Source organism: Gossypium hirsutum, chromosome A01, assembly GCF_007990345.1.
Source record: "Gossypium hirsutum isolate 1008001.06 chromosome A01, Gossypium_hirsutum_v2.1, whole genome shotgun sequence".
In the NCBI taxonomy this organism is placed as follows: domain Eukaryota; kingdom Viridiplantae; phylum Streptophyta; class Magnoliopsida; order Malvales; family Malvaceae; genus Gossypium; species Gossypium hirsutum.
Genome location: NC_053424.1, coordinates 5,969,494 through 5,997,017, shown reverse-complemented (window position 1 = coordinate 5,997,017; position 27,524 = coordinate 5,969,494). Strand labels below are relative to the sequence as shown.

Sequence of the window (27,524 nt, the reverse complement as noted above, 5' to 3'; positions counted from 1 at the left end):
AAAGCATCAAATTCAAGCAAAACAGACTTGAATTAGTTTACCATGCAAGAACACAAAGCTTGATCAAGTTTTCCTAGCTTAACAAGGAATAAAAACGGTGATGGAGAGGATGATAAAGAGAATGATGAACTGTCTCTTTCCATCCACAATGCTACGGTATATATATATGTGTGTGTGTGTGTCTAATCTAATTATTAATTAAGATTAGCATCAATACAGGTAAAGTTAAATCAACACCTGTCCAATGATTAACTATGAAAATAGTTGAATTATCAATTTGGTCCCTAATCGATTATCACATTACCACTAGTAAAAGGAACCCATAATGGTTAACTTTTGCCACCATTACGATTTCGTCACTATACTAAATAAATTATCCAATTACTCAAATTAACAGACCATAATTTCATATAACACTATAATTGGCTCATAGATATTAAATATTAAAATTTATTGACTCCATCACCGATAAAAGGGGTTTCGAAACCACCATTTTTAGTGCCACTAAAAATGGGTTGTTCCAAAATCACTCAATCTCATCCTATAATCTTGGACTTCTCTCATCAATTTATCTATACTTTCACGTTGTTCTTGTGTAGTAATTACCTCAAGTACATGTATCACCAATTCCATAACTGTGTGGTAATGACAGAAACATTCTCAGAGGTTCAGTTCATCACAAACACACTCTCATAATTTCCTTTGCTCATAAGGCAATTCATGAAAATTTTGACACCATATAGTTGAGAATTTGGTAACAACATCCCTTCCTGAGATTACATTATCTTTAAGGATCTCTACTATCATCTTTACTAAAAGCACTAAGAAATGATATTCATAATGCCTATCATCAATCATATCTTGTCCTCGAGGGACCAATCATCGTAATTTTTATACTAGTATTTCAATCTATATGAACAATTACAAACAGACTCAGTATCCAACAACACTTTTATGACATGTACCTCTGAACTTAATACAAGGTTTGGTTTAGTCCAAGAATCGACTAAACTCTAGCAATAATACCACTAAATATAACACTCCACACCCGACTATCGTTGGATCTGAGTGCGAGATGTGACAACACATTACTAGAACAGCTCGAACATTGTTCATCAACAATTAAATTAAGAAAGAAACTTTTAAACATTTTTTTTTAAAATTAGAAAATAATTTATAAATTATTTATAGATCTTTAAATTCGATTTAAATACTTTTGTCTGATATCACATTTAATTAATAATAATCCATACTAAATAATATTTGTACTTGACTTTGTATTTACTCAATCATTAACACAACCCGAATTCCGACCTCAAAATATCGTGGTGTTACACTATATAAATATGTGTTGAACTTAAACTCCAATACTAACTAATTGAGTCCAGTTTGTAACATTTAATATCCTAAATATACATAAATAAGTTTAGGTAGCCATAGCTTTCCTTCAGTTAAGGGTCCCCAAGGATACCTAACCAACAAACCATAAGATCTTAAGTGATAAACCGATGAAAAGTGATGTTTCATACACCCCTCCAACAATTATGTAACTCCCATCTCTCTTCCTCACGGTTCATAATTTAATCATGTCGTTGATGCATCGATTTGTTGTCTTCAGTTTTGAGAAAACAAGACAAAAACCAATGGAATCCCTACATACATACATACATACATACATATACATGCATACATATACTTATATATAAATATATATATAAATATATTTGGGTACTTCTTGTTTGACTTGATATTGCAAATCTTGTTTGGTTTCTGTACCTATTACATGTACGACCAAGTTTATCATGGGGAGCTTTCTTATTACTATTATTGGCCAAAAAGATGAAGTAATTTCATACTCGAAACTAATTAACCACTCATTATTATGACAATCTCTATGTTTCTATCATCTTTTTTTCTGTATTGTTGTTATCAAAACATAGTTTTTAATGAGAATCGATTTGATTTGATTGATTGTTTCGGTTATTCCATCCGATTGATTGTTTATTAGCTTTGGTTTTAGCTTTGTTTTTGAGTCTAGTAGGGTAAAAGTATCATGAAGGCTCCCTGTATTAAAAGTTAGATTGCATTTTATTCCATCTACTAAAAAATGAACAAATTAGTCATTGTAATTAGATTCAAAAGCAAATAGGTCTTTTTATACAAAATTTCATCCAGTTTTATTGTTAAAATGTATATTTAGCATCCCACGTGTTATTTTCTAGTTATTCTGTTAGCCACGTTATTTTTTAATAAGTATAAATTAATGAAATTTTCAAAAAAAATGATCAATTTGTACTTTGATTTAACGGACATGAACTAAATTATCTTTTTTTAATAGTGGGTTTTTTTTAACAGAGGGGACAAAATACAATCTAACTCCTAATATAAGAACTCCATAATAATTTTACAAAATTGACAAATGAAAAACACAATTTTAATGTCAGGAGGCATAAATAAACAAATGAAATGGAGGAAATATTACAGTCTGGACAAAAATCAAACAAATTATTATAAAATTGAAATATTACACTTTGGATAAATGAATATGAACCACAATAGTTGAGTGTTAGCTGGAGAAAAATAGCAAACAAAATATTACAAGATTGAAGGTATAATTGATAGTCGAAAAAAAGCAAAATGTGGGAGTAATGATAGTGATAGAACAGTGGAGATTTCTGGTATTTGAATGGAAGCTAATATCCAGCAGTAAAACCCCAAAGAAGCACAGGGTCTAGTGGCTGTCATTGCTAAAAGTTATAAAAGAGTTTGGTCAGGTTTTGTCGAGGGCTCCGTTATCCCATTGAAATTAGCTTTTGTAAGAAAATGTTTTTCATTAAAGGAAAAAACATGATATTCTTTTAATTAAATGTCTTCTCTTCTAATGAAGATAAGATATTTCAGGAGAAGCAAAATGAAAAAAGAACTGTCCTTTTAAGTAAAGATTGATTTCCTCTCAAGAAAGCTTTTCTCATTAAATCCAAAGCAATGTTAGAAAAAAGTTATTTTCCTTTTTATTTATGGTGAAATACAGAAAAGAAGGTAAAGTTCTAATAGTAATTTCAAACCTAGATCACAATTAGGGTGGTGAACATCTTGATCATCATGTCAACACACAGAGTTCAAAACTTTTGTTTATTTGTTTATAAATGAGAGTGCATTTCGTTACATGGTTATTATAAATGTCATTAGAATAAGAACATAGATAAAATTAAGGTTAATGTAACATTTGGTAATTGAGTTTATTTTCAATGTTTAATTTGGTATCCAGATCAAAACAACATCATGTGGCTCAATAAATGTTTGACATATATACTCTAGTAGAAAAATATAGGTACAAAATTGAACATTGAAACTAAATTCACGTATCAAATTAAGACAAAAAAAAACAAGTGTCAAATTGAAAAAAAAATGTACCAAAGAATACATTGAAGTCAAACTTAAATACCAAATTGGACATTAAAGCCAAATATAAGTATTAAATTAGTAATTCACTTTTATCAAATTCACTTAAAATCCAAATTAAACACTAAAAAATTAATGTCGCTACTCATAAATATCAAAACGTATAATTTTTACCAAGTAAATAAACAACATTGGACCCCCCCAAAAAAAATACATATAGCACATTGAAAAAAAAAAGCTTGAACTCTTGTATATGAAAAAATAAACAAAATGATTACACACTTATAATCCAATCTAAAAGAATATGTTCAGTTAAATGAAGACCCTCATTCCTGTCAAAGTCATCTTAGTAATATAATTGGCTTCAAAATTCATTTCACAAGGAATATACTCGAGCTTCCATTGACCAATGTCTAACAAGTTTTGTTGAATGTGCCGGATAAATGCTGAAGAAGATGTTTTGGAAAATGATGCTTGAATAAGTTGAAAAGCTTCATGACTATCTATTCTGATCAACACTTCATCATACTTTCGGCTTTTTATGATGTACTCTTATATTTTTCTAGTTACAGAAACTGTAAAAAAACAAACTCTACATGTTGACAGTTAGTTGTTAGTATTGTTGTAACAAAACAATGGTGCAATAAGTGTTGACACTAACCATAAAAACGATTCTATTCATGGAAGGTGAAACAAAATAGGAATGTAAATATAAATTTGTTTGAAAAGATTACAAATCTGTAAGTGGGAAAACTAAATGGAGAAACCCAATAGGGAGGTAATGGAAAAGAGCATCGAGATGGAGATGGTTAAGATCATTAAAGGATATGACAATGATTGAGGCAATGTTTCACTAAAGTCTAACAAACACACTCAATTGTAATAAAACGACATTCACTTTTGTCGCTATAAATGGTGAGTGCCACTCCTCTTCCTTTTACATGTAATTTTCAGCTTCAATTATTGATGGTCAATTATTAACCCAATTTCACCCTGCTTTAATTAATTGCTTAATTCACTTTCGAAATTGAATAGTTAATCGGTACAATAAAACTTAAAAAGGATTGAATCAAAGTAAAATTTAAAAATTTAATTGAATTGGATAAAAGATTATTTGAATCAAATTTAATTTTTTTGTTATAATTTATAAAATAAATGTTTATTTTTATATTGTTATTTATTTATAATTATTAAATTTTTTTTATTTCGTAATGATTGAATACATTTAATCAATTGAATTAAAGCGTACAACATTTCTTGCTTTATATATAAGAAGAAATGTTTTATATACGTTGTCAAAGAGATTTACGTGAAATATAAGCGAAAAGGACACTTCATATCTATATTTATACTCATGAATTAGGCTTAACGAATACAAATTTCAAACTAAAGTCTAACTCAAAATATTAATTTATTAATGAAAATTTTTATTTCCACTTTTTTTAAAAGAAATATTAGCATTAATATATTATTCTTTATATCGTTGTATTACTTTTTTTTAAAAGAAAATAGTAGCGTTGGCAATAATATTTGTAATTTGTTCAGATTTTAATTAAGTTAGAGATAATTACGAATAGAATGATAGAGATTTTCATCAATAAATAGTAAATGTAATAATAATATAAGTTACATTCTTAAAGAGAGAATCAAATTTCAAACATTAAAAACAACATTATTAAGAAAAATAATGACGAACTTGACTATAGACTGAAAAACAAACAAACAATAATAATAATAAAGATTTTTTTAAAAATACTTTGAGTTTAACTTTAGTTTATTTTTCACTTGTTACCCAAACAAGTGAATATTATACCGAATTTCATTCAAAGACCAATATCTATATCTATTAAATATCTCAATTTATTGAAGTATGCGAATTTGAGTAGCAGATTTACTATCTAAATTGAATTTAGATGATAAATACCCAAAAAGTTCATATATATATATAATTTAATAAATTATAATATTTATATGATCAAATTTTACTATCCATAAATTATTGATTTAATCCTCATGCTTTAATTTAATTAATTTTAATTTTTTTTTACTTTGATCTAATCTGTAATAGTTCAATTCATTAAATCAAAATTTTTTATATGTTCCAATTTAATCATTTTTTACTCTCTATATTTTTCAAAATTTAAGATTTCAATAATAGATAAAATGATAGCCATTAAATCTATTAACTAAATTGACATATTTTTTATGTGTATTTTGATAAATAGTAAGTTGACATAATATTGCGTGCAATATAATATGTTTATCAAATGAAATTCTAGAAATAGCAAAATTTAACGCAAGGAATTTAAAGATTACCACTTGATAAAGACTAAAATTTCAAAATTCATAAAGGACAAAAACTAAATCTATAAAAATTTGACACAAATAAATTGAAATAATTAAAATATATTTTTGGGCCAGGCAAGACTTGGAAATCATTAACAAAGCCTAGTTTGAAATGATCCAGGTTTGGTGACTAGGGTGGCTACTTGGTCCAGTTATAGGTCTAACCCAAACCCAACATCTCACTGAACAGGCCCGTTATTTGATGGACTGCTCATTATCTCAGTGGCAGTTTGCAACCAAATCCGAAGAATTGACCATCTACAACAAATGTAGTAATTAGTTAATTCTGATGCTTAGAACTTGCCGCTCGGAAACAGAACCCGAAAGGACCCGGCCCCGAAAGAACCTGAATACAAAATAAATCCAATCCAGAAAAATAAAGAACTCTGAAATAGCCTAAATTCAACTTGAACCCAAACGAGCATAATTATCACCTCTAGTTGAAACTTGCTGCTGCTAATTCACAGTTTCCACAAAATGCAAGCTATCTAAAGTCTATACCATTTTTCATGCGTTGCTTTCAGATGTAGACATTTGAAAGAACCTGTTTTGATCAGTGATCACCTAATATAAGTGCAATTTTCCAATTGAACTAAGCAAAATAGTCGTTAAACCGTAAAAGCTTCCTGGCATGCATCTCTGGAGGTTATTGGAGCCTAAGAAAATAATAAGTAGACAAAGAATGAGCCTAAGACAAAGGCAGGTTTGCAACAGATAAAAGAATGAGCCAAAAGCTAGAAGGGAAACTGGAGATAACTGCAAGCATATTAGGCTGAACATGAACCTTCTACATGAAAAATTGGAGAAAGGGAAAAATTAAGAGGGACTTCCAGATAAGCCCACAGGTTAGAGAAAACAATAAAAGTGTCTATAATGAATCTCAAACGCCAGCCATTGCAAAGGGTAGGGAAATGGTGCAAACGAGGATATGTTCACTTGGAGAGGAGCCATGAAAGAGAAATAGCCATGCATCTACCTCTAAGGTGCAGTATTAGAAAAAACATTAATCACATATGTCACTAGTAATTGTAAATTTAGTGTTTAAAAGAGGCCAAATATCAGAGAAAGTAATGGTACTGGATATTTTTATGTTGTTCTTTTATTTACTTCTATGCAGCTTGTTCAAAGTCTAATCTCTTTCAACTTTCAACAAAGGTTGCCATCCAATCAGAGTCGTTAGATTCAGTTAACAATCTATGTCACAATAATGTATGGAACTGAGACAGATGAAAATAGAGAATTAGTATCCAAAAATGGATCTATAAATTATACTTCCTAAAGATATCTGCCATTCCATCTCTTTGCTAGGCTCTATATATAGTACTATAAGTCACTAAATCTCCTGGTTCTCACCCAAAATGATTCGTTGTCTTCATCGACATCCGCAATCAACAGGTACCAATATCCTCTATGAGCATTCCTCATCCCTTAATATAACTTCAATTAGCATTTCTGTTGCAGATCGGCTCTTAATCCTAAGCCAATATCCACCTATATGGATATTTACAAATTACAAGAGAAAATTCCCTTACCTTTGGTCACAAATCCGTTCCAAGACTCAAAATTTCACCAATTTTTGGCTCTTAACACTATTCCTATGCATAAGGGATCGAATATTGCAAGTATATACAGTTTAAATTTTAAAAAATACAATATTTAGGGCAAACCATAGTCAAATTATCCTTAGTATATGCCTAGTCAAATTATCCTTAGTATATGCCAAACCAAAAATTCTTATTACCCAAAAGCACCTATTATCATGAGTACAAAATTTGCCCCTTATTTCTCCATATTATAATTAGAATAAGGGGAAAAAAATCCAGTATTAATGTAATGAAGTGGATAACATTATCATCACCATTTGCTACAGAATTTACTTTTTTTTATATCAAAATAAAAAAAACCTGAGATTATTCGATGGGTTTATTAGCCGCATCGGCGGAGCTTAAAATTTTCGGTTGCTGATGAATTCGTTGTTGTTGTTGAGCCTGTTTTTGCTCTATCTCTCGCCATTTGTTAATTCCGATGGTAAAAAGAACTGTTGCAAAAGCAAATAAATTATATAGTAAATTTAGGTAAAAAATTAAAAAGAGATTGAATGAAGTTATTTACATCCGGCGCCGACGAAAATGAGGAGGCGCAGGACCTTAGGTCCGGGCGGACCCGCCGCTTCTTCTCCCGTCATTTCACTCTCTTTCCTTTGCCGAGGCGCTGAGATTTCAGCTGCTTTGGTAACTGATTCAGTGGTCACTGGTCAGCTTAGCAGAGAACTTCGATATCTGATTGAGAGAAAAAATTGATGGGTTTATGAGCAAATAGTGAAGAGAGGCAAGGGCATAGCGGGAATTACATATAATCATTGCGATTGGTCAAATTCTGTACAAAGTCCTTGTACTATACGTCTTTAACAGATTTAATCCTTCTACTTTAAATTCATTATTTTAAACTGGTATTTTTCTCACTTAGATACTTTGTTTTTTTTTTGTCAAAAGTAGTAGTTAAACTATTAATTTGATCTCATTTTACCCTCAAAATTATATCAATCAATAAGAACATGACACATGGTATGTTCTTATAGGACATCATGCACTTTTTTGGTACAATGAGACAAAATTGATAGTGTAAATACTTCTTTTGACCCCCCAAAAAAACATTTAGGTACTTAAATGAAAAAAAAAAGACATAGTTTGGGGCCAATTTGTAGTTAAGCCTCTGCTAAAAACACAGTTTGAAGGCGTTATATACAAATTGACCCTTGAGGTATGAACCCCCCTCTCTCAGCCCCTTTTTCAATTTTTAAATTTTTATTAAAACGGTATTTCTTAAGGGATTGAAGGAAGGGTAAAGCAAATTGAAATGGAGGGGAAGAAACCCATCGATTACAACTCCAACTCTAAGTTGAACATAGCCATCATACACCCAGATCTTGGCATAGGTAATCCCTTTTTCTATTACTATTTCTTTTTTAATTTTCGGTTGTTTGTTTTAGTTTATTTATTGATTTTCGTGTTTATGAAAAAATAAAACTTTGAATCTAGATATCAAAAGAAAATATAATTCTTTAGTTTTGTTTTGGAGGATGATTAGGTTTTCAAGTTCTAACTTTTGACTGGAAAAGGCTTGATCTTTGTTATTTGAATTTGTGGATTGAGATTATTAGGTTACATAGCAAGTTCTATCTATTTATTTATTTACAAATTAAAAAATGGATTTTTTTTTTTTGCTGTTTATCTGTTATTACCTAAAAGGTGGAGCTGAGAGATTGATTGTTGATGCGGCTGTTGAATTGGCATCCCATGGGCACAATGTTCATATTTTCACAGCTCATCATGATAAAAATCGATGCTTTGAGGAAACCCGTGCCGGTAAATTTCATTTTCCATATGTTATTTTCATTAATTTTAGCTACTTATTTGGTGAATTTAAGAATAATCAGATAGAAAAAGGACTTTTTTTTAGTGCATATAGCTTAGTAAAACTAATGAAAGTGAGTATACTGCTCGATTATAGCAGAGCCAGAATGTTGAATTCTACTCGGTTTTTGTCTCATGTGATGATATGCTGCAAACTGGGAAAATGTTTGAAATTTGTTTGTTCTTAGTAATTCATTGATCTAACTGAAATCAATTTAAACCGCCTCTCAGAAATCCAGGTATCTTTCCAGTTACTGTGTACGGCGACTTCCTGCCTCGACATATTTTCTATCGCCTTCATGCTGTATGTGCATATCTTCGCTGCCTTTTTGTTGCACTTTGTGTGCTGTTCATGTGGCCTTCGTTCGATGTTATACTAGCAGACCAGGTCTCCGTTGTCGTCCCGTTGTTGAAGCTTAAACGATCAACCAAGGTATATAATATCAACTTTAGTCGATTGTTTTCTAGAATATCTGTTGTGTTCTCTCTCACACGGTGTTCGTTTTCTTTTCAGGTTGTATTCTATTGTCATTTTCCGGATCTTTTACTTGCTCAACATACAACTTTGTTGCGGAGGATATATCGAAAACCTATCGATATTATAGAAGAACTCACAACAGGTTGGTTAGTATACTGGTTGTTTCTTTGTACAGATAAGGATATGGAATATAATGTTCATCGTGATTCGGTTTTCTGCTATGTTTTGGAAATTGGAATTCAGGAATGGCAGATATGATACTTGTTAATAGCCGATTTACTGCATCTACCTTTGCAAAAACATTTAAGCATCTCCATGCACGAGGAATTAGGCCAGCCGTTCTTCACCCTGCAGTTAATGTGAACCAGTTCGACAAGCCCCATTCTTTTAAGTAACCAACATGCTTGTACACCCATTGGTCTCCTTTTTTTTTTGTCCCGGGAAATTGTTTAAACCATTATCTAACGTTTCTTTGATTAGGTGAAACTTCCTGCCATAAGCGCGTTTCTGAATGATATATTTTTGTTCCTTTGATTAGGTTGAATTTTCTCTCCATCAATCGGTTTGAAAGGAAAAAGAACATAGAATTAGCAGTTTCTGCTTTTGCAATGCTTCGCACCCTTGACGGAAATGTTGATCGAGGTTCGAACTTTGCTGATGCAGACTTGACAATTGCCGGCAAGTTCCTTCCCGTTTTAACACGAGTATTACCATTATTTTATGCTGACACTGATAAGGATTTTTTATGCGGATGGAATTTCTTCATCGTGTTATTCTTTTAGGTGGATTTGATAAACGCCTACGGGAAAATGTTGAGTACTTGGATGAGCTCAAAAGCTTAGCGGAGAGGAATGGAGTGGCGGGTCAGGTTAATTTTGTCACATCGTGCTCGACAGCTGAAAGGAATTCTCTGCTCTCTGAATGCCTCTGTGTCCTTTATACGCCAACAGTATGTTGCCTTCTACCATTTTCAAGAATCGTTAACATCGATGAAAGAATAACTTACAAAAATTTTCAATTCGATGCAGGATGAACACTTCGGCATCGTTCCGTTAGAGGCGATGGCAGCACATAAACCTGTCATAGCATGCAACAGCGGTGGTCCAGTGGAAACAATTAAGAATGGGGAAACCGGATTTCTTTGTGATCCATCTCCGAAGGACTTTGCTTTGGCTATGACTAAATTCATGCAAGACCCAGAGATGGCAAAGAGAATGGGAGAACAGGCTAGGCAGCATGTCAATGAATCATTCTCAACAACGACATTCGGCCAGCGTTTGAATCAGTTTCTTCTCGATGTTGCTAGAACTAAGCAGGACTAGAAGTCGGGAATCGACATTGACAATGATCTTTTGCAGCATGCTTATGCAGACACACTTAAGATACTATATACACACATACACTTAAGATGCTCGTTATGTTACTCGGATTATTTATTTTTTTCCGAAGAGTATCACGAATCGAATCAAAATTAATGAAGAAAACTATGGGGATTTGTTGATCTAACTTAATAGTCCTTTTCTGGTTGGAATATACTATGATCCAATAGAGTTGTTGCAGGCCTTCTGAGACCATGTAACAGCTTCTGTTTATTACATCAACACCACTGGCCTTACCTCAATATCTATAAAACAGCTTCTGTTTTGTACGAAAATTTTCACATTTTTTGTAACCAAACCATTTTTCAAATGTAAATAAAACTTGGGATGTAGGATATCTATGTATAAGCTTTTATATTAAGAGTTGGATTGTATTTTGCTCCATCTACTTGAAAAATGGGTAAATTAGTTTTTGTACATTAAATCAAAGAATAAATTAGTCTTTCTATTAAAATTTTCATCTATTTTTACTATTAAAATTTGGTCCATGAAAGTTAGAATGAGGCAGACATGGACGTCATGTGTAACTGTTTAGTTATTCAGTCCACAATGCCAGTTTTCAACAGTAACAATGGATGAAATTTTTAATAAAAAATGACGAGTTTGCTCTTTTTTAAATAAAAGAAGTAAAATACAATTTTATCTCAATGTCTCCATGATACTTTTACCACTTTAATATCCTTTAATTAATATCTCCAACCTTGTCTCTCAAACTTGGATGTAGTTAGGAGGAAGCCTCAGCCTCTTAAAATGAAAACCATTTAATCCTTTTAAAAAATTTAAATTAAAAAAATAAAATTACACTTTAATCTTCATAAAAAATGATAAAATTTTAATTTAATTTTTAAAAAAATTATAAAGATATAAACTATTCAAATGATAAAATTATATTTTTATCATCATAAAAATTACAAGCTCAACTACAAGTCATATACATTCAACGACTTATTTTCCCCATGAAAATTGGATCTTAGCTTTTGTTAATGTGATTAAAAAGCCTTAGCCGTCTTAGAATTTGGAATAGGCTTGAAGATGACTTTGCAGAGACATCATATGCATAAACATCCAAATTCAATGTGTAAGTTCATACTCAACTGGATTTTAAAAGTTTACCCTAATAAAAGATTCTGTTGCCAACCATGAAAACCCAATTAAAACACAATAAAATTTGAGCAATTCGATGGTTCATTGATTGTAGCCTTAAATCTCCCTGTAAAAAGGTTAAAATCTATCATAGGTCCCTTTACTCTTCATAAATTTAGTATTTAGTCCATATATTTTTATTTTCAAAATTTAATCCATTTACTTTTCAAATTTCAAAAATCGGATCTAGTTGTTAACATTGTTAATTTTTTTGTTAAATTTTTTAGTTTGACATTATGAAATTAAAAGAATACTCACTTAGTAGCAATGTAACTTAAAAAATAGCGTTGTAATGAGTCTAAATTTAAGAAAATAACTTTAGCATTGTTAATAGTTGGACATGTTTTTTTGAAATTTGAAAAGTTAAAGAAACTATAAATTTCTAAAGTTAAAATACAATATCAAAATTAACTAATAATTTAGCAATCAATTTTCATCAAATAAACCCTAAGACCAAAATTAAATCACATTCATAAGGTTGTATTTGACAAATTAAACGCAACATTAAAAAATTATAATTAACACTAAATTTATTCTATTAAAAAAATTACGAAAAATTCATACCTAATAAAATTAGCAAATAACTTTTATCAAATCAACCTTAAAACTTGAATTAAACACTAAAAAGTTAACATTGTTATCTATAGACATCAAAATATATAATTTTTGTCTAATATAGGTATCAAATTGGTCCCCCTCAAAAAAAAAAACAAATACCGCATTAAAAAAAGTGGCAAACTTGGGTACCAAATGATATATTAAGCCTTCTTATTAATAATTTTCAACTTTTGTACAATTATAAATACAAGTATGAGAAACCACCAAATAGACCAAACTAAAGTCAACAAACTGTGACTAATTGAACTAAAACACCTATATATGATGAGACTCTGAAACCTACATATATGATTACACATGATAAGTCTTGAACTTGGGTACTCAGAATCTAAAGCCTCTGTCTTTATCAATTGAACCAAGGCGTTATTAGCTGAATTAATTTTTTTAATTAACTTTTTCCGCTTAAAAGATATAGTATTATTTTTATGGCTTAATGATAAATTTGGCCACTAATATTTATATATTTTGTCAAAATGGTCCTAATTGTATTTTGTAGTCTTTTTTTTATCATCAACTTTTGATTTTTTTTTGCAAACTCTTTTTCTAATAGATTTGATGAAAATATTGTTAAAAAAATTAATGGGGATGATGTTGAATATTTTTAATAAAATGTGATTTATTACTTAAGTAACCCAATAAGATAATTACATGTGAAAAATAATAAAATAAATAAATCATACATGAAATTAAAATAAACTCTTAATTAAAGAAAATAAACGTAACTATCTAAAAAATATTTCAAAATAAATGCATACATTTGTTTACTGATAGGTTTCAAAAAAATAATTAATAAATCAAATCGAAAATATTGAATGTTTGAAACCTTTTTTTAGATAATTACATTTATTTTTTTAACTTCATGAATTATTTATTTTATTTTTTTCCACGTGTAATTATTTTATTGGGTTATCTAAGTAATGAATTACATCTCATTAAAAATATTGCGCATATGAAATTCCACATCATCCTGTTAACTTTTTTTAACAGTACTTTCATCAAATCTATTAAAAAAACAATTTGAAAAAAAAACAAAGGCTGATAGTAAAAAAAAGTTAAAAAATACAATTAAGACCATTTTGATAATATATGTAAACGTTAGTAACTAAATTTATTATTAAACTTATTTTTATTAATAATTTCTGTATATATAGAACCCAATAGTATTCCAACACGTAAATACCAAAATTTTCAAAGTTTGTCTTGAAAAAGGGTTTGAATACTATTAAAGAGTGGGTCCAATACTCCAAATAATTGATGAGGGGTGAAAGTTTCATTCATCGTTCGACAAGTCCTTAACCTATTTTTGTAGTTAAATAACCCCTTAAATTATAATTTTTACTCATAAAAATCTTTCATTTTAATATTAAAGTAAATATATTTTAAATTTCAAGCTTTTATCTTAATTTTTTATTGATGCAATAAAAATTATATACACTTTAACATCAACATAAAATCTTAAAAAGTAATCAAAGTTTTCGAAAGAGTGGTTAAGAATATCATGTATATAAGCACTCTCAAGAAATTTTAAAATTTTATTTTTTATTTAATAAGCTATTCACATCAACATAAAATGTGAATTAGTTTATATTTTTTTAAATAGCTTTACTTTGAGTAAAATATATTTACTTTAATATTAAAATGAAGGGCTTTATGAGTAAAAACTATAAGTTAAGGGGTTATTTAACTACAAAAATAGGTTAAGAACTTGTTTAAAAATAATATATTGAATTGAAGGGGAATAAAAAGAAAATAATAAATAATGAGGGCTAACAAAGAAATTAGCCATATTTTAAGTTTGGTGCCGACAGTGGCGACACCCTAATCCCTTCCTTTCAGCTGTCATTCTAAATAGAATAATTGCATAACAAGTCCCTAAATACATTATATTATTACATTTCAGTCCTGTGCCGCAATTTAACAGACAGCAACAGTAATTTTTGATTGGACATGGGGTGGTCATGCCTCTGCCATAGGCGGCACCACCTCAAATGTACCATTTTGGTACATAGTTTTTCATTTGTATTATTTTGAAATTTTTTATTTTTTTGTCCTAATTTAGGAAAAAGCCCTTTTTATTGATTCCAAATACAGCCAACCGCATTAATTGAGATTTTTAATTAATTTGCATTATATGCGCTGTAACCTTAAACATTTGTACACATCCGTCCTAGAATATGTCACGTGGCTGCATTATAATCTAAGGCCTTTTTATGATTAATTCTTTTTTCGGAATATCTCTCTGACATACCAAGGCGGCTAATATGATAAAATACGCTCTAAATTTTAATTCTGTATGGTGGGTGAGATGAATGACAAATTTCATTTATGGTGGAATCTTTATTATTTAATTTGATTCATTATTTATTTTTATTGAAATAATTTTTAAATTTAATATTTGATTTATTTTGATTGATATATATATGCAAACGACTATAAGGTTTTTCTGCATGGATGAGCAGTGATGTATGTCATAGGTACGCAAGCAAATCATAAAGGATATTAATGCAAACGACCAACCGTATGGCTTACAATGAATTCCACCGTCTAACTCTTGTTAATTACTTGTTTATCCCTTTGGATTATTGTAATTTCTAAATCTTACAAATTTTAGTATATCCACATAATGAATTATACTTATAAATATAGTTACTCTAATTATATATTTTCTTTGATATTTTAAAATAATTTTTAAGGTTCGATTTTGAGAGTAGGAGTGTAATTGAGTTGAGTTGAATTTAATTAATAGTAAGTTTGAATTCGATTTAAAATTTAAAGTTCAATATTTGATTTAAATTTAATCAACTATGAAACTTTAAGCTTAAACTCAGTTCATAATTGAGTTACGCGAGCTCAATTAAACTTATTCATTTATGTACTTAAACTCTTTTTATAATTATAATTTTGTAATATAAAAAATATTAAAATAAAAAAATAGCTAGCCGTTTGAACTAAGTAACTCAAAAAATTTATAAGACGCACATGTATCTCGCCTTTATTTGGAAGTAATTATTGCCTTATTTTTTTCTATAAAAAGGACCAGTTGGAGCAGTTTTAAATGCAAATCATCAAAACTTGTAAAGCTCTGAAAGAGTGTAGAAAATGGCGACAGTTCCAGCAGGAAGAGATAAGTACAGGTCATTCCTAGATGATGAATCAGATAATGTTCAATGGCGACATGGTGGCCCTCCTACATACGATGTGGTCAATCAGCTCTTCGAACAAGGCCGTACCAAGGTTTTATTATTTTCATCTCTTACATACTTCGATTCCTATTTCTTGATTCTTGAAAAAATGTTCAAGAATCCGAGAAAGAAAATACGCACCAATCATTGAATCAAATGTTCGTATGATAATTAGAAGAGAAAGTTTGCAGGAATGGGAAAAAGGATCACTTGAAGAAATAGTGCAAAATGCTATAAAGACATGGGAGATGGAACTCTCCCACAAGGTTCGATTACAAGATTTCAAGTCCATCAACCATGAAAAATTCAACCTCATCGTTAATGGTATCTAACCTATATACACACTGCATAATATCTTTGATAATTACTGATATGATTAGTGATAGTGAAAGTGAACTAAAGCTTGGGAAACATTGCTGATTGAAGGAAGAGAAGGATTAAAAGGAGAAGAAGCACTAAAGATGGGGAGTTACAATGCATTATTGAAGAATTCACTTCCAAAAGAGTTTCAATATTACAAAGCAGATGAAGAGAGCTTTGAATCGTCACATGAAGCATTTCGTTCAGCTTTTCCACGTGGTTTTGCATGGGAAGTCATCCATGTTTATTCTGGACCTCCTTTGATTTCTTTCAAGTTCAGGCATTGGGGTATTTTTGAGGGTCCGTTTAAAGGACATGCCCCTACTGGTGAAAAGGTTGAATTTTATGGGATAGCAACCGTTAAGGTATGTTTCAAGTCTTTATTTGAGTAGGTCCAAACAAAAAAAAAAAATTGGTCCATAATTGAACATTTTCAAAGATATTTGGTGTTAATTTGAAATGAACATCAATGGGGAAGTTTGATTCTTTAGAATAAATATGATAGTTTTTTTAACTTATTTTTAAATGGAAATTAATGGAAAAGCGAGGTGAAAATTAGAGATTTTTTTTTTCAATTTTAGAAGGCATTGGATTGTGAACAAGGTATGATGAAAAAAGCACATGAATTGAGGTACACATATAGTGCCCCATTTTTTTTATATACATATAAATTGAAAAATTGCCCCATTAAATATTCATTGTAGAGGTTATGATTTAAAATAAGTGGGTTCTGTTGTCACATATGAAATTATTCTAGCTTGGAAGGATTATAGAATTTGTTGCTTTGGTTACCTTTCCTTATCACAAAAAATAAAAAAAAATAAAAAAGCAATATGGGTATAAAAACATGGTTTTTATTGTATATATATATAAGGTAAATTATGTTATGGTAAGGTGTGGTGGTGATGATTTTAGGTATAAAATGAACAGGTTGATGAAGGATTGAAGGTAGAAGAAGTGGAGGTATACTATGACCCAGCTCAGCTATTTGGTGGCCTATTGAAAGGTGCCCCCATCTCCATTTCTTCTTCACCAACTCATCATGCTTCTGCCTGCCCTTTCCATTCCCCTTCTTAATTTATCTATCTCTATTTGCATTTCAGTACCTTAAATCTTGTTTTTTATTGTATTTATTTTATTTTATTTTATTTTATTTGTACGATGAATGAATCTTTTATATAATCCTTCAAAATTTGTGATTATCTCTTTTTCCAAATATAATTTACCTCCCACTATCACTACCCCTTAAATATATACTTTTGCTCCATCTAATGGCCATTTTCTCTTTAATGGATGTCCTCAATTGTCACCTTCATCCCATCTATATTTTCTATAACAATTAAAGCAAATAAATTGCTTAGAACTTTTCTTTTTATTTATTTATTTTGTGGTATGACTAAGAGATCGATTACCATTTACAAAAACACAGAATTAATATAACTTTATAATATATAGTAAAAAAAATAACTTTATACGAATTCAAAGTGCTTATTCAAGTAGAAAATAACTATTGCATAATTCTAGATGCAAGTAAGAAACAAAACAAAAATTAACATTGTTGATACACGATATCAACAAAGCTGAATTAGGAGAAATCTGGTCAAGGAGCAAAGAAGAAGAAGCCGAAAACCCCACAAAATGGAGTCCCCTTTAAAGAGGCTTTTTAGAATTGTATTTTAAGACGGTTTTCAGGTTCTTTTTACTGTCATTGTATAAGAAAACATGCTTTTATCAGTATGGATATAGCATCAATGGTGTATAAATATTACATTTAAATATACAAATAATATTACAAGAAAAACAATTATATGAAACTTTGAAACCTTTTTTCAGTGGAAATCAATTTTGTGATCAATGCCATGTCGACATTCGTTAGCAAGAGCCACATTTAATATTTCAGTGTAAAATGGGTCATCCGGTTTCAGCCATAAAGCCAGCCACGACATAATTTCTATCACCTTAAATGCTCTATGTGCATACCTTCGCTGCATCTTTGTTGCACTTGTGATCCAACTCCAAAGGACTTTGCTTTGGCTATGGCTAAACTCATTCAAGACCCAGAGATGGCAAAGAGAAAGGGGGAACAGGCTAGACAGCATGTCAATGAATCAATCCTACGACGATATTTGGCCAGCGTTTCAATCAGTTTCTTCTCGATGTTGTTAGAACTAAGCGGGACTAAAAGTCGGGAATCGACATAGACGATGATCTTTTGCAGCATAATTCTGCAGACACACTTAAGATACTATATACACATATACACTTAAGATGCTCAGCCGATACAACTAAATCTAATTGAATTTGTTTTCGTTATGTTACTCGGATTATTAATTTCTTTTCTGAAGAGTATGAGATATGACCCTACATGGATCGAATCAAAATTAACGAAGAAAACCATGAGGATTTGTTGATCCAACATTATAGTCCTTTTCAGGTTGATGAATCAACGAGAGAAGAAGAGGGTGGAATTTAGCATGAATCCAATAGAGTTTGCAGGCCTTCTAAGACCATGTAGATCAATTTCAATAAAACAAACCAACACAGTTCCAATTATTACATCAACACCACCTACAGCTTCTTGTTTTATATGAAAATCTTTTAATCTTTAGTAACCAAACCAATTTTCAAATGTATATTTGAACAACACAGTTCCAATTATTACATCAACACCACCGGTTTTACCTCACTGTCTGTCTTTAAGACAGCTTCTTGTTTTATACGAAAATTTTGATATCTTTGGTAACCAAACCAATTTTCAAATGTATATTTGAAGTACTGACAAATTGAAAATGAAACTAAAGCTCTCAGATTAATTTCAATGAGATTGAAAACAAAAACAGCCATGAAATTAATTACTATAGGTTAAATGTTTCTTCTATCATTGCAAAAAAACAATAAAAATCGCGTTTCACCGATGATAAACGAGGATCCATAGAAGCCCTATGAGTCAATATATAACTGTCACTGTAACCTTGATATTATGAAAAAGTTAGTGTTTAGTGTATGATTCATGTGAAGGTAATTTAACTAATTGTTGTTTAAGTCTGAAGATTATTTAATTGATTCGAGTAATTAACTTTAAAAGGCAGTATTTAGAAGGTTTGAAGTTTGAGTAATTAACTTTAAAAGGCAGTATTTAGAAGGTTTGAAGTTTGAACCCAGTAACTGTAACCACTTACATCAGTGTAAAATTTAAGTGATTTTATTTTTTTCCATAATTTTTTATATGATTACTATTTTAACAATTTAATCGTTAAATTTATCGAAATATATGTATGTTCATGTATGTAAATTTTTTAATAGATTCAATATCTTAACCATATCGATGATCTAAAATATTATATATATATTAATATATATTTAACAGTTGAAAGTTTTCTATATAAAACGGATAGTTATAAATTTTTAGTTTATATCAAACTTGATATGCATGATCTACATTAATAAAACATTAAATATGACGGTCAAATTATTAAAATATTAATCATATAAAAAATTATAGAAGGGTGTAAATGCATCTCTTCTCATATATATATTAGTTTTTTTTTTATCGTTTATAATGCATCATATATATATTAGTTTTTTTTTATCGTTTATAATGCATAGATTAAGTTGTAACTTGTATGTATCAAATTTTATATTTTATATTTATTTGTTAGAGATACGGTTACGAAATATGGTAGTTGGAATCTGAATTTATTTCGGCTTTGGTTAGTTGATGACATTGTTAAGAGGATCGTGGGGTCCCTCCTCCAAATCCAGTAGCAAGGGTTGATAAAGTCGTATGGGCCAATTTTTCCACAAGATCTTTCACTCTCAAAAGTGCCCACTGGAAGCTTTATGAGACGACATGGAATTCAAAGGATGGGGTATGGCAAATTCCTTGGAAGTTTCAAGGACCACAAAGAGTGGAATTCTTTATTTGGATGACTCTTACAGATCGTCTACTCACCAATGAAGAAAGCATGAAAAGAGGTCTAGGAGATAACAGTGCATGTGGGATTTGTAGTCATAACATTGAAGACGCTCTACACGTTATCAGAGATTGTTACACAGCTAAAGTAATCTGGACTCAAGTAGTTCCAGTAAAGACAATTCTTTTCCAGAGACTTGAAGGAGTGGTTCGTGGCGAATTTGCATAATTATCTGAAGATCTCGATGGGTGAGGTGAACTGGTCATTTTCTTTGGCTTAATCGCCTGAAACATTTGGAAAAACTGCAATCTTCATGTGTTTCAAGGCATCCTTTGGAGCGCTGATGAAGTGATCAAAGGCTCCTTTTGTCGAGTCAAACAGTTTGCCTCTGCTCGGAAATCCAAAATAGACAAAAGGTATATAACGTTCTCTTCTTTAGTATTGACAGGTAATTGGATCCAGATGTACACGGATGGAGCCATTAAAGCAGATTCATGATTCACATATGCAGGACAAGTTATATGAGATCGAACTGGGAAGCTGACTTTAGGCCTTATTCGGTATCTAGGGACATGTTTAGTCTTGAAAGTTAAGTTATAGGCCATCTTTGATGGATTGACCCTTATCTTAAAACGGGGTCACGACAGAATATTGATTAATATAGATAGTATGGAGGCAGTTTAGACTATTTAAGATAAACACTCAAAAGACTCAAAATTTGCTCTAATCAAACGAATTCACCAACTATTGACAAAGGCACAATCAATGGCAAATACAACAAATTAATCTTGAGAGAGAAAAAATAAAGTTACAGACTATCTAGTGAAAATGACTTGTAACAATAAAAATAATATTAAATTATTTGAACAACCCCCTGCGCAACCCATGACACTAGTGGGGTATTAGATTAGGTTTAGCCCTTCCTTGTTATGATTTTCTTTTTTATATATAATTTTTTTAAAAATAATAGTTTATATTTTTATAATTTTAAAAGATTAAATCAAATTTTTATTATTTTTAAGGGGTTAAAATATAATTTTACCATTTCTAAGTTAAAATTTTATAAATTATAAGTAACTTAAATGAAAAAAATTTTACATCTTATATAGATCAAAAGAAAATCCGAATTAATCTTTGAGACATATTCAAAATCTTAATCATTTATGTATCTTTTTACTTATTTGCGATCAAATGGTTGCGTCCTATTAGTATCCAAGGTTAGAAATTTTATTCTCTTAATTTCTATTAAAAAAGAAAAAAATACAAATAATAATTATAAATATTAAAAAACTGAAAAAAAAGTTACGCCTAAAGAAAAAGAGTTTATAGACATAAATTTAATAATAAATTAAAATAGTGTGACTAGCTAACCTACTATTCTAATTATTTAATTATCCAAACTATTGAAAATATATTTTTATATTCTATTTGTGAGTATATATAATAAAGTCAATAAGTAACCCATAATTAAAAAAAACGTTTTACCAAAAATAATAATTAGGAATTAATGAAAATAGTCATCCTCACCTTCATATCTCCACAAACGCTGGTATGGAAAATTGGAAGGTAAAGATGGTCTTTGGTATACTTTCATCCCTTTGAATCTTTTTGGTCTAAATCCAACGTAACCGACAACTTATTTCACATTATTTTATGTAAATTAACCACAACCATGAAAACCCAATTAAAAGACCAAGAAGGAAATTTTGAGTTGAGCATTGATTGTAGGCTTAAATCTCCCTGTAAACAATTAATTACAAGCTAATAAAAGGTAGGGACAGTTTTAGTTGATAATATTATTATCACTTCCAAAATAATAAAAATATTGTGTAAAAATTTAATTTTTATGGGTATTGTTGTCAATGTAAGAGGATGTGGGTTTAAATATATTGAAGTGTATTATTCTCCTATTTATGAGTTGAGGAGAGACTATGAGTAATTCTATATATTGTGTGAAAAAAAACAGATATAATTAGAATCTATAATAAAATTAATAAAAAATATAATTTTTTTTATAAAAGAATGAACCTCTTTTGATTGGTAACGTGTGCATATCAAAGACATTAGCAAAAGATTTTTACAGCTTCATTGGATTTTGATTAATCTTTTCTTTAGTTGTTATCTAGCACTATAAGTTTGTCTGACTTATCTCCCAATGCATTGAATTTTCAAGATTATAATTTAATACAATATTTGACAATTAGGAATTGGGATTAAGAAACAATTATGTATTTTATTCATTTATTTTTTTTAAATATAAATTAAGAATTCGTGACAATTTTTTTTTGTGCAATTAAAAATTTCTTCCTCAATTCATCAAATAATTCTTTTTTATTTAATTTTTTTCTACTAAATCTTAAATTAAATGTGTCATTGTACTTGAAAAGTTCTGTTGTTAATTCTTGTTTCAACTTTGACATTATTAATTAATGAGTTCATAGTTTATATATTTGAGGATAAAAATGTCAAAGTTTAGGTTGAAAAATGATTTAGAAGCTTACTATTTCAATCAAAGGTAATTTATGATATTGGTTCATGTCGTATACGATTTCGAAAGTCATTAAGGATAGAGATTTGGAATATGTTGGAGATGTTATAAGAGAAGTTACAATAACAGTTACGATTGTACCTATAACTGCTTAGGATTCATAACTTACATTTGAACTAAAACAATTGGATCATGAATTTGTTGATCTTGTGGACGTGTGAGTTGGCTCGTCTATGAATTTCAGACTTGTGGAGAAACAAATCATTAAAGATTGGGTCAATCTAGATCATGCAAATCAAATCCCTCATTTTATAGAATTTTTTTCAAATGATTTGAAGATCTCTGATTTATCTTAGACTTTATTAAGATATCTATAATTATTACACATGCTACTTTTGTGAGGATGATGATTGTAATTGATTTGAATATTAACAAGTTTTTTTCAATTGTATATTTTCTTTGAAATAAAAACTTAAAAAAAATTTCAAATTATTTTAGAAGTATTTTTCCTTTTAACTATATGTGATTTGTAATATATAATTAGAGTATATAGTCAGATATGAATCTCAGTTCTGTGGTCTTAACATTCAAATTTAAGAATTTTATAATAAAATTTGCACATCTTTAACTTTGGGATTTTGTTAACTAATCCTGAGTAAATTATGTGTAATTTAAGTTAATTTATTATTTAATTCAATATTTTTACTAATTAATTTTAATAGTATATAATTATAAATTGTAATTTTTAAATTAAATGAATTTTTATTTTTGACTATTATGCTCTACAAGGTCATAGTTGGGGAGCTGGCATGGATTCCGATCTTCCCTAGTTAAGCTTTTTAAAACTTTCAAAATTTTAAATTAATAAAGGTAAAATTACACTTTGACTCCCCTTAAAATATACAAATTTGATTTAATCTTTTAAAATTCATAAAAATTTAAACTATTAAAAATGATAAAATTGTATTTTTACTATTGTAAAAATTACGATTTAATTTCACTTCTTAAAAAAAAAAATTTGACCTCGCTCATTATACTTTACATTTTAATTTTATGACAAGATGAATGAGAAATTTCAATTATGGAATCTTGATTTCTTAAAGAAATTATTTTATTTGATAAATTAAAATGGTCAAAAATTTGGAAATTTGAATAAGAAATGATTGACACCTAAAGTTTCCCTTTCATCCAAGTCAAGAGATGGGGGAATTGAAAATTTCTTGAATATGTTAACATGAGAAAAAGGATTAATTAGAAAAATCTATATAATTTCTTGGGTTTAAAATATGAATAAAGTAATTTTCATTAGTTTTAGATGACTGATGAGCAGTCATTCTGTATGTCATGGCTACGCAAGAAAATCAGTAATGATACTTTTAATGAAAACGACCAACCATGGACCATGGTACTTACATTCAATCACACCGCCCACCTACTTTATCTTCTCCGATAAATTAAACTATATTCTACAAATAAATTAATAATTAAAATTAATTATATAGAATGTCATTTATTAATGACCAAGTATTCTCTTATATAATTAATAAATTATCAATAATTCATCTTTATCGTGTGTTGACTTGATAATTAGAATGTTCATTACCTCAAAAATGATTTGAGTTCAAATTGTGTTAATCACATTACTACTAACACTTTGCTCTTATTTTATAGTTCACAAAAAAAAAAAGTAATACATATTTTTTAATCAATAAAATGAATTTTTCCTTATTGATTATTAATTATTTTTTTTTATTTTTTATATCTAAAAAAGATGAATTTTTCAATTGATATATGTAAGCTTATTAACTTATTTTTTTAAAAATTTAACGAATAATTATTATTATTATTATTTTTATCTTCTCCTTAACTTTTTATTCTTTATATACAAATATATATATTTAATTAACTTATTTATATTAATTTTAAGATGAATACATTATTTTCTTCTTATCTTATGTTTTTTTCAAATAATTACTTTAATGAAAAATTATTTCATACGCTCTACAAGCATATTTGTATTATAGGGTATAATAAAAAAATTATAAATTTAGATATGTAATCTAATATCACACCATCAACGCACTTGTAAAATTTAAAAACTCTTTCTTTCCTTTTATATATAATTTAGTCAATTTATTTTTCATTGAAATATTCTAAATAATAGTAACTAATTAATTTTTCTAAACATAATATATCAAATTATCTCAATATTAATAATAATTGAATTAAATATAACTTTAAAAGTAATTTAATTTAATTTTATAGCACTTCACTATAATTTTAAAATAATTAAATTTCTTTAACCAAAAAAAATTAAATTTCAATTATTTTGAAATTAAAAATAAAGAAAAGCAAATAAAACAATAAATAAATAATTGTCTCTTTATTTTAAATTTTAGTAAGGGTCTAGTAAAATTTTCTTCAAACTTAAGAGGAGGTTTTACGCCCAAACTCGTTAATTTGTGTAATTAAGATAAGGGCAAAAACTAACCTAATCAAAACGAGTGAACCTTATAATTCCATCTTTTAAAACATTTATTATAGGTTTGGTTTTTGGAAGCAATTAATACCCTGTAATTATTGCCATATTTTGTCCTATAAAAAAGGACCAGTTGTAGCTCTTTGCAACACAAATTATCCAAAATTTGGAAACCTCTGAAAGAGTGTAGAAATGGCGACAGTTCCAGCAGCAAAAGATAAGTACAGGTCATTCCTGGACGATGAAGCAGATAACGTTCAATGGCGACATGGTGGCCCTCCTACATACGATGCTGTCAATCAGCTCTTCGAACAAGGCCGTACGAAGGTTGTTTTGTTTATTTTCATCTCTCACAAACTTCCGTTTCTATTTCTTTATTTTTGAAAAATGTTCTTTCGAGAAAGAAAGCAAGCACCAATCATTGAATCAAATGTTGGTCTGATCCGAAAAAAAAAAACTTTGCAGGAATGGGAAGAAGGATCACTTGAAGAAATAGTGCAAAATGCTATAAAGACATGGGAGATGGAACTCTCCCACAAGGTTCGATTGCAAGACTTCAAGTCCATCAACCATGAAAAATTCAACCTCATCGTTAATGGTATCTAACCTATATACACACTGCATAATATCTTTGATAATTACTGATATGATTAGTGATAGTGAAAGTGAACTAAAACTTGGGAAACATTGGTGATTGAAGGAAGAGAAGGATTAAAAGGAGAAGAAGCACTAAAGATGGGCAGTTACAATGCATTATTGCAGAACTCACTGCCAAAAGAGTTTCAATATTACAAAGCAGATGAAGAGAGCTTTGAATCATCGCATGAAGCATTTCGTTCAGCTTTTCCTCGTGGATTTGCATGGGAAGTCATCCATGTTTACTCTGGACCTCCTTTGATTGCTTTCAAGTTCAGGCATTGGGGTATTTTTGAGGGTCCTTTTAAAGGACATGCCCCTACTGGAGAAACGGTTGAATTCTATGGGATAGCTACTGTTAAGGTATATATATATATTTTTTAAATATTTGTTTCGTCATAAATTATTTATGGTTAAATTTTCAATTGGGGCCTATGAAGCTTTGAGTGAATCTTTTAAAGTGGTCATGAAATATCAAACCTGTTTAAATAAGGACTTTTCAAGCAATTGTACCACCTGCGGAAGTCCTCATTTGTGCAAGTTTGGTTCTTAATTTTTTAATCTTATTTCATTCGGGGACTTCAAAAGTTTATACTCAAATTAAGCACTTAACCTTTCTTTAAAAATAGTCTATATTTAATATAATATGAAATAAGCACTAATGGCAAGGTTTGATTCTCTAAAAATAATGGGAAAAAAATAATTGACAGAGAAAGTAGTGCCCCATTAACTATTAATTGGAGAGGTTATAATTTAAAATAAGTGGGTTCTGTTGTCACATATGAAAAGATTCAAGCTTGGAAGGATTATAGAATTTGTTGCTTTGGTTTTTTCCCTTTCCTTATCACCAAAAAAAACAACCCCCTTTTCTAAAGCATTAAACTTTATGTTAATTACTTGCACCAAAATTACAAACTTGATTTTTAGTTCAAAGCTAATGACCCATTAATATAAAGGTTAAGGATTCTCTAACTTAAAAGCCAGTATCTATTACTCATTATTTTATATATATGTATATGAATATGGGTATGAAAATATGGTTTTTTATTGTTTATATATATAAGATAGATTATGCTATGGTAGGATGTGGTGGTGATGATTTTAGGTATAAAATGAACAGGTTGACGAAGGATTGAAGGTAGAAGAAGTGGAGGTATACTATGACCCAGCTCAGCTATTTGGCGGCCTATTGAAAGGTGCCCCCATCTCCATTTCTTCTTCACCAACTCATCATGCCTCTGCCTGCCCTTTCCATTCCTCTTCTTAATTTTACCTATCTTTATTTCCATTCCAATATTTCAAACTTCATATTACTTATGGTGGTTTTACTGTACATAAATATTAATCTTTTTTAAGTTTATGTTTGTCTCTCCTTACAATTTCAAAGTTCAAACATAAATTATATCTCTAAATGAATAATATACTTTACCATTGCACTCCATATTTATTTATGTATTTACTTCGACACTTTTACTATTTTATTTTTATAACTATTTCGATTGTCATCTTCTATAATAATTAAAGCAAATAAATTGTCACAACTTTTCTTAGTTTTATTTTATTTTATGGTATGACTAAAGGATTACCATTCACGGGAACAAGTAGATAAATTGTCGTATACAAGAGAATATCAAAAGCTTATCGTATACAACAATTATTACAACTATAAAAATATATGATGAATTT

The 27,524-nt window shown here is 29.3% G+C and overlaps 3 protein-coding genes and 1 long non-coding RNA gene across 10 annotated transcripts; 3 read left to right on the top strand and 1 right to left on the bottom strand.

Annotated features, from left to right (window-relative positions):
• Window positions 1-5,721: 5,721 nt before the first annotated feature.
• LOC107916924 (uncharacterized) lies at window positions 5,722-8,077 on the bottom strand. Of its 5 annotated transcripts, none has more exons than XR_001689640.2 (4): window positions 7,861-8,077; window positions 7,653-7,786; window positions 6,183-6,404; window positions 5,722-6,094 (listed from the first exon to the last, which is right to left on the bottom strand). It is a non-coding gene; the product is annotated as an uncharacterized lncRNA (long non-coding RNA). The 5 variants fall into 5 exon arrangements; XR_005899842.1 differs by having other exon boundaries at window positions 6,183-6,292; window positions 7,861-8,076; XR_005899846.1 differs by having other exon boundaries at window positions 5,722-6,404; window positions 7,861-8,074.
• Window positions 8,078-8,406: 329 nt separating this feature from the next.
• LOC107917782 (alpha-1,3/1,6-mannosyltransferase ALG2) lies at window positions 8,407-11,145 on the top strand. Of its 2 annotated transcripts, none has more exons than XM_041074880.1 (9): window positions 8,407-8,508; window positions 8,585-8,683; window positions 8,997-9,113; window positions 9,401-9,594; window positions 9,676-9,781; window positions 9,883-10,030; window positions 10,178-10,317; window positions 10,422-10,588; window positions 10,668-11,145. In XM_041074880.1, exons 2-9 carry the CDS (start codon window positions 8,605-8,607, stop codon window positions 10,959-10,961), a joined length of 1,245 nt encoding a protein of 414 aa, XP_040930814.1. In that variant the 5' UTR covers window positions 8,407-8,508; window positions 8,585-8,604; the 3' UTR covers window positions 10,962-11,145. The 2 variants fall into 2 exon arrangements, with proteins under 2 accessions (XP_040930814.1, XP_040930810.1); XM_041074876.1 differs by having other exon boundaries at window positions 8,494-8,508; window positions 8,576-8,683.
• A 4,682-nt stretch (window positions 11,146-15,827) lies between these two features.
• Window positions 15,828-17,523, top strand: LOC107917784 (pathogen-related protein). Of its 2 annotated transcripts, none has more exons than XM_041074884.1 (4): window positions 15,828-16,013; window positions 16,153-16,285; window positions 16,388-16,686; window positions 17,237-17,391. In XM_041074884.1, exons 1-4 carry the CDS (start codon window positions 15,879-15,881, stop codon window positions 17,240-17,242), a joined length of 573 nt encoding a protein of 190 aa, XP_040930818.1. In that variant the 5' UTR covers window positions 15,828-15,878; the 3' UTR covers window positions 17,243-17,391. The 2 variants fall into 2 exon arrangements, with proteins under 2 accessions (XP_040930818.1, XP_016702588.1); XM_016847099.2 differs by having other exon boundaries at window positions 15,830-16,013; window positions 17,252-17,523.
• Window positions 17,524-25,320: 7,797 nt separating this feature from the next.
• Window positions 25,321-27,279, top strand: LOC107917783 (pathogen-related protein). The gene is made up of 4 exons (XM_016847096.2): window positions 25,321-25,529; window positions 25,668-25,800; window positions 25,903-26,201; window positions 26,959-27,279. Exons 1-4 carry the CDS (start codon window positions 25,395-25,397, stop codon window positions 27,103-27,105), a joined length of 714 nt encoding a protein of 237 aa, XP_016702585.2. The 5' UTR covers window positions 25,321-25,394; the 3' UTR covers window positions 27,106-27,279.
• The last annotated feature ends 245 nt before the right edge of the window (window positions 27,280-27,524 follow it).

Excerpts from the sequence above, each read along its gene's own strand:
- LOC107917783 (XM_016847096.2), top strand. The coding sequence starts at position 25,395 with ATGGCGACAGTTCCAGCAGCAAAAGATAAGTACAGGTCATTCCTGGAC. Across the intron at positions 25,530-25,667 it reads TCGAACAAGGCCGTACGAAG|GAATGGGAAGAAGGATCACT; the intron begins GTTGTTTTGTTT and ends AAAACTTTGCAG. Across the intron at positions 25,801-25,902 it reads ATTCAACCTCATCGTTAATG|GAAGAGAAGGATTAAAAGGA; the intron begins GTATCTAACCTA and ends TGGTGATTGAAG.
- LOC107917784 (XM_016847099.2), top strand. The coding sequence starts at position 15,879 with ATGGCGACAGTTCCAGCAGGAAGAGATAAGTACAGGTCATTCCTAGAT. Across the intron at positions 16,014-16,152 it reads TCGAACAAGGCCGTACCAAG|GAATGGGAAAAAGGATCACT; the intron begins GTTTTATTATTT and ends GAAAGTTTGCAG. Across the intron at positions 16,286-16,387 it reads ATTCAACCTCATCGTTAATG|GAAGAGAAGGATTAAAAGGA; the intron begins GTATCTAACCTA and ends TGCTGATTGAAG.
- LOC107917782 (XM_041074880.1), top strand. The coding sequence starts at position 8,605 with ATGGAGGGGAAGAAACCCATCGATTACAACTCCAACTCTAAGTTGAAC. Across the intron at positions 8,684-8,996 it reads ACACCCAGATCTTGGCATAG|GTGGAGCTGAGAGATTGATT; the intron begins GTAATCCCTTTT and ends ATTACCTAAAAG. Across the intron at positions 9,595-9,675 it reads AGCTTAAACGATCAACCAAG|GTTGTATTCTATTGTCATTT; the intron begins GTATATAATATC and ends TTTTCTTTTCAG.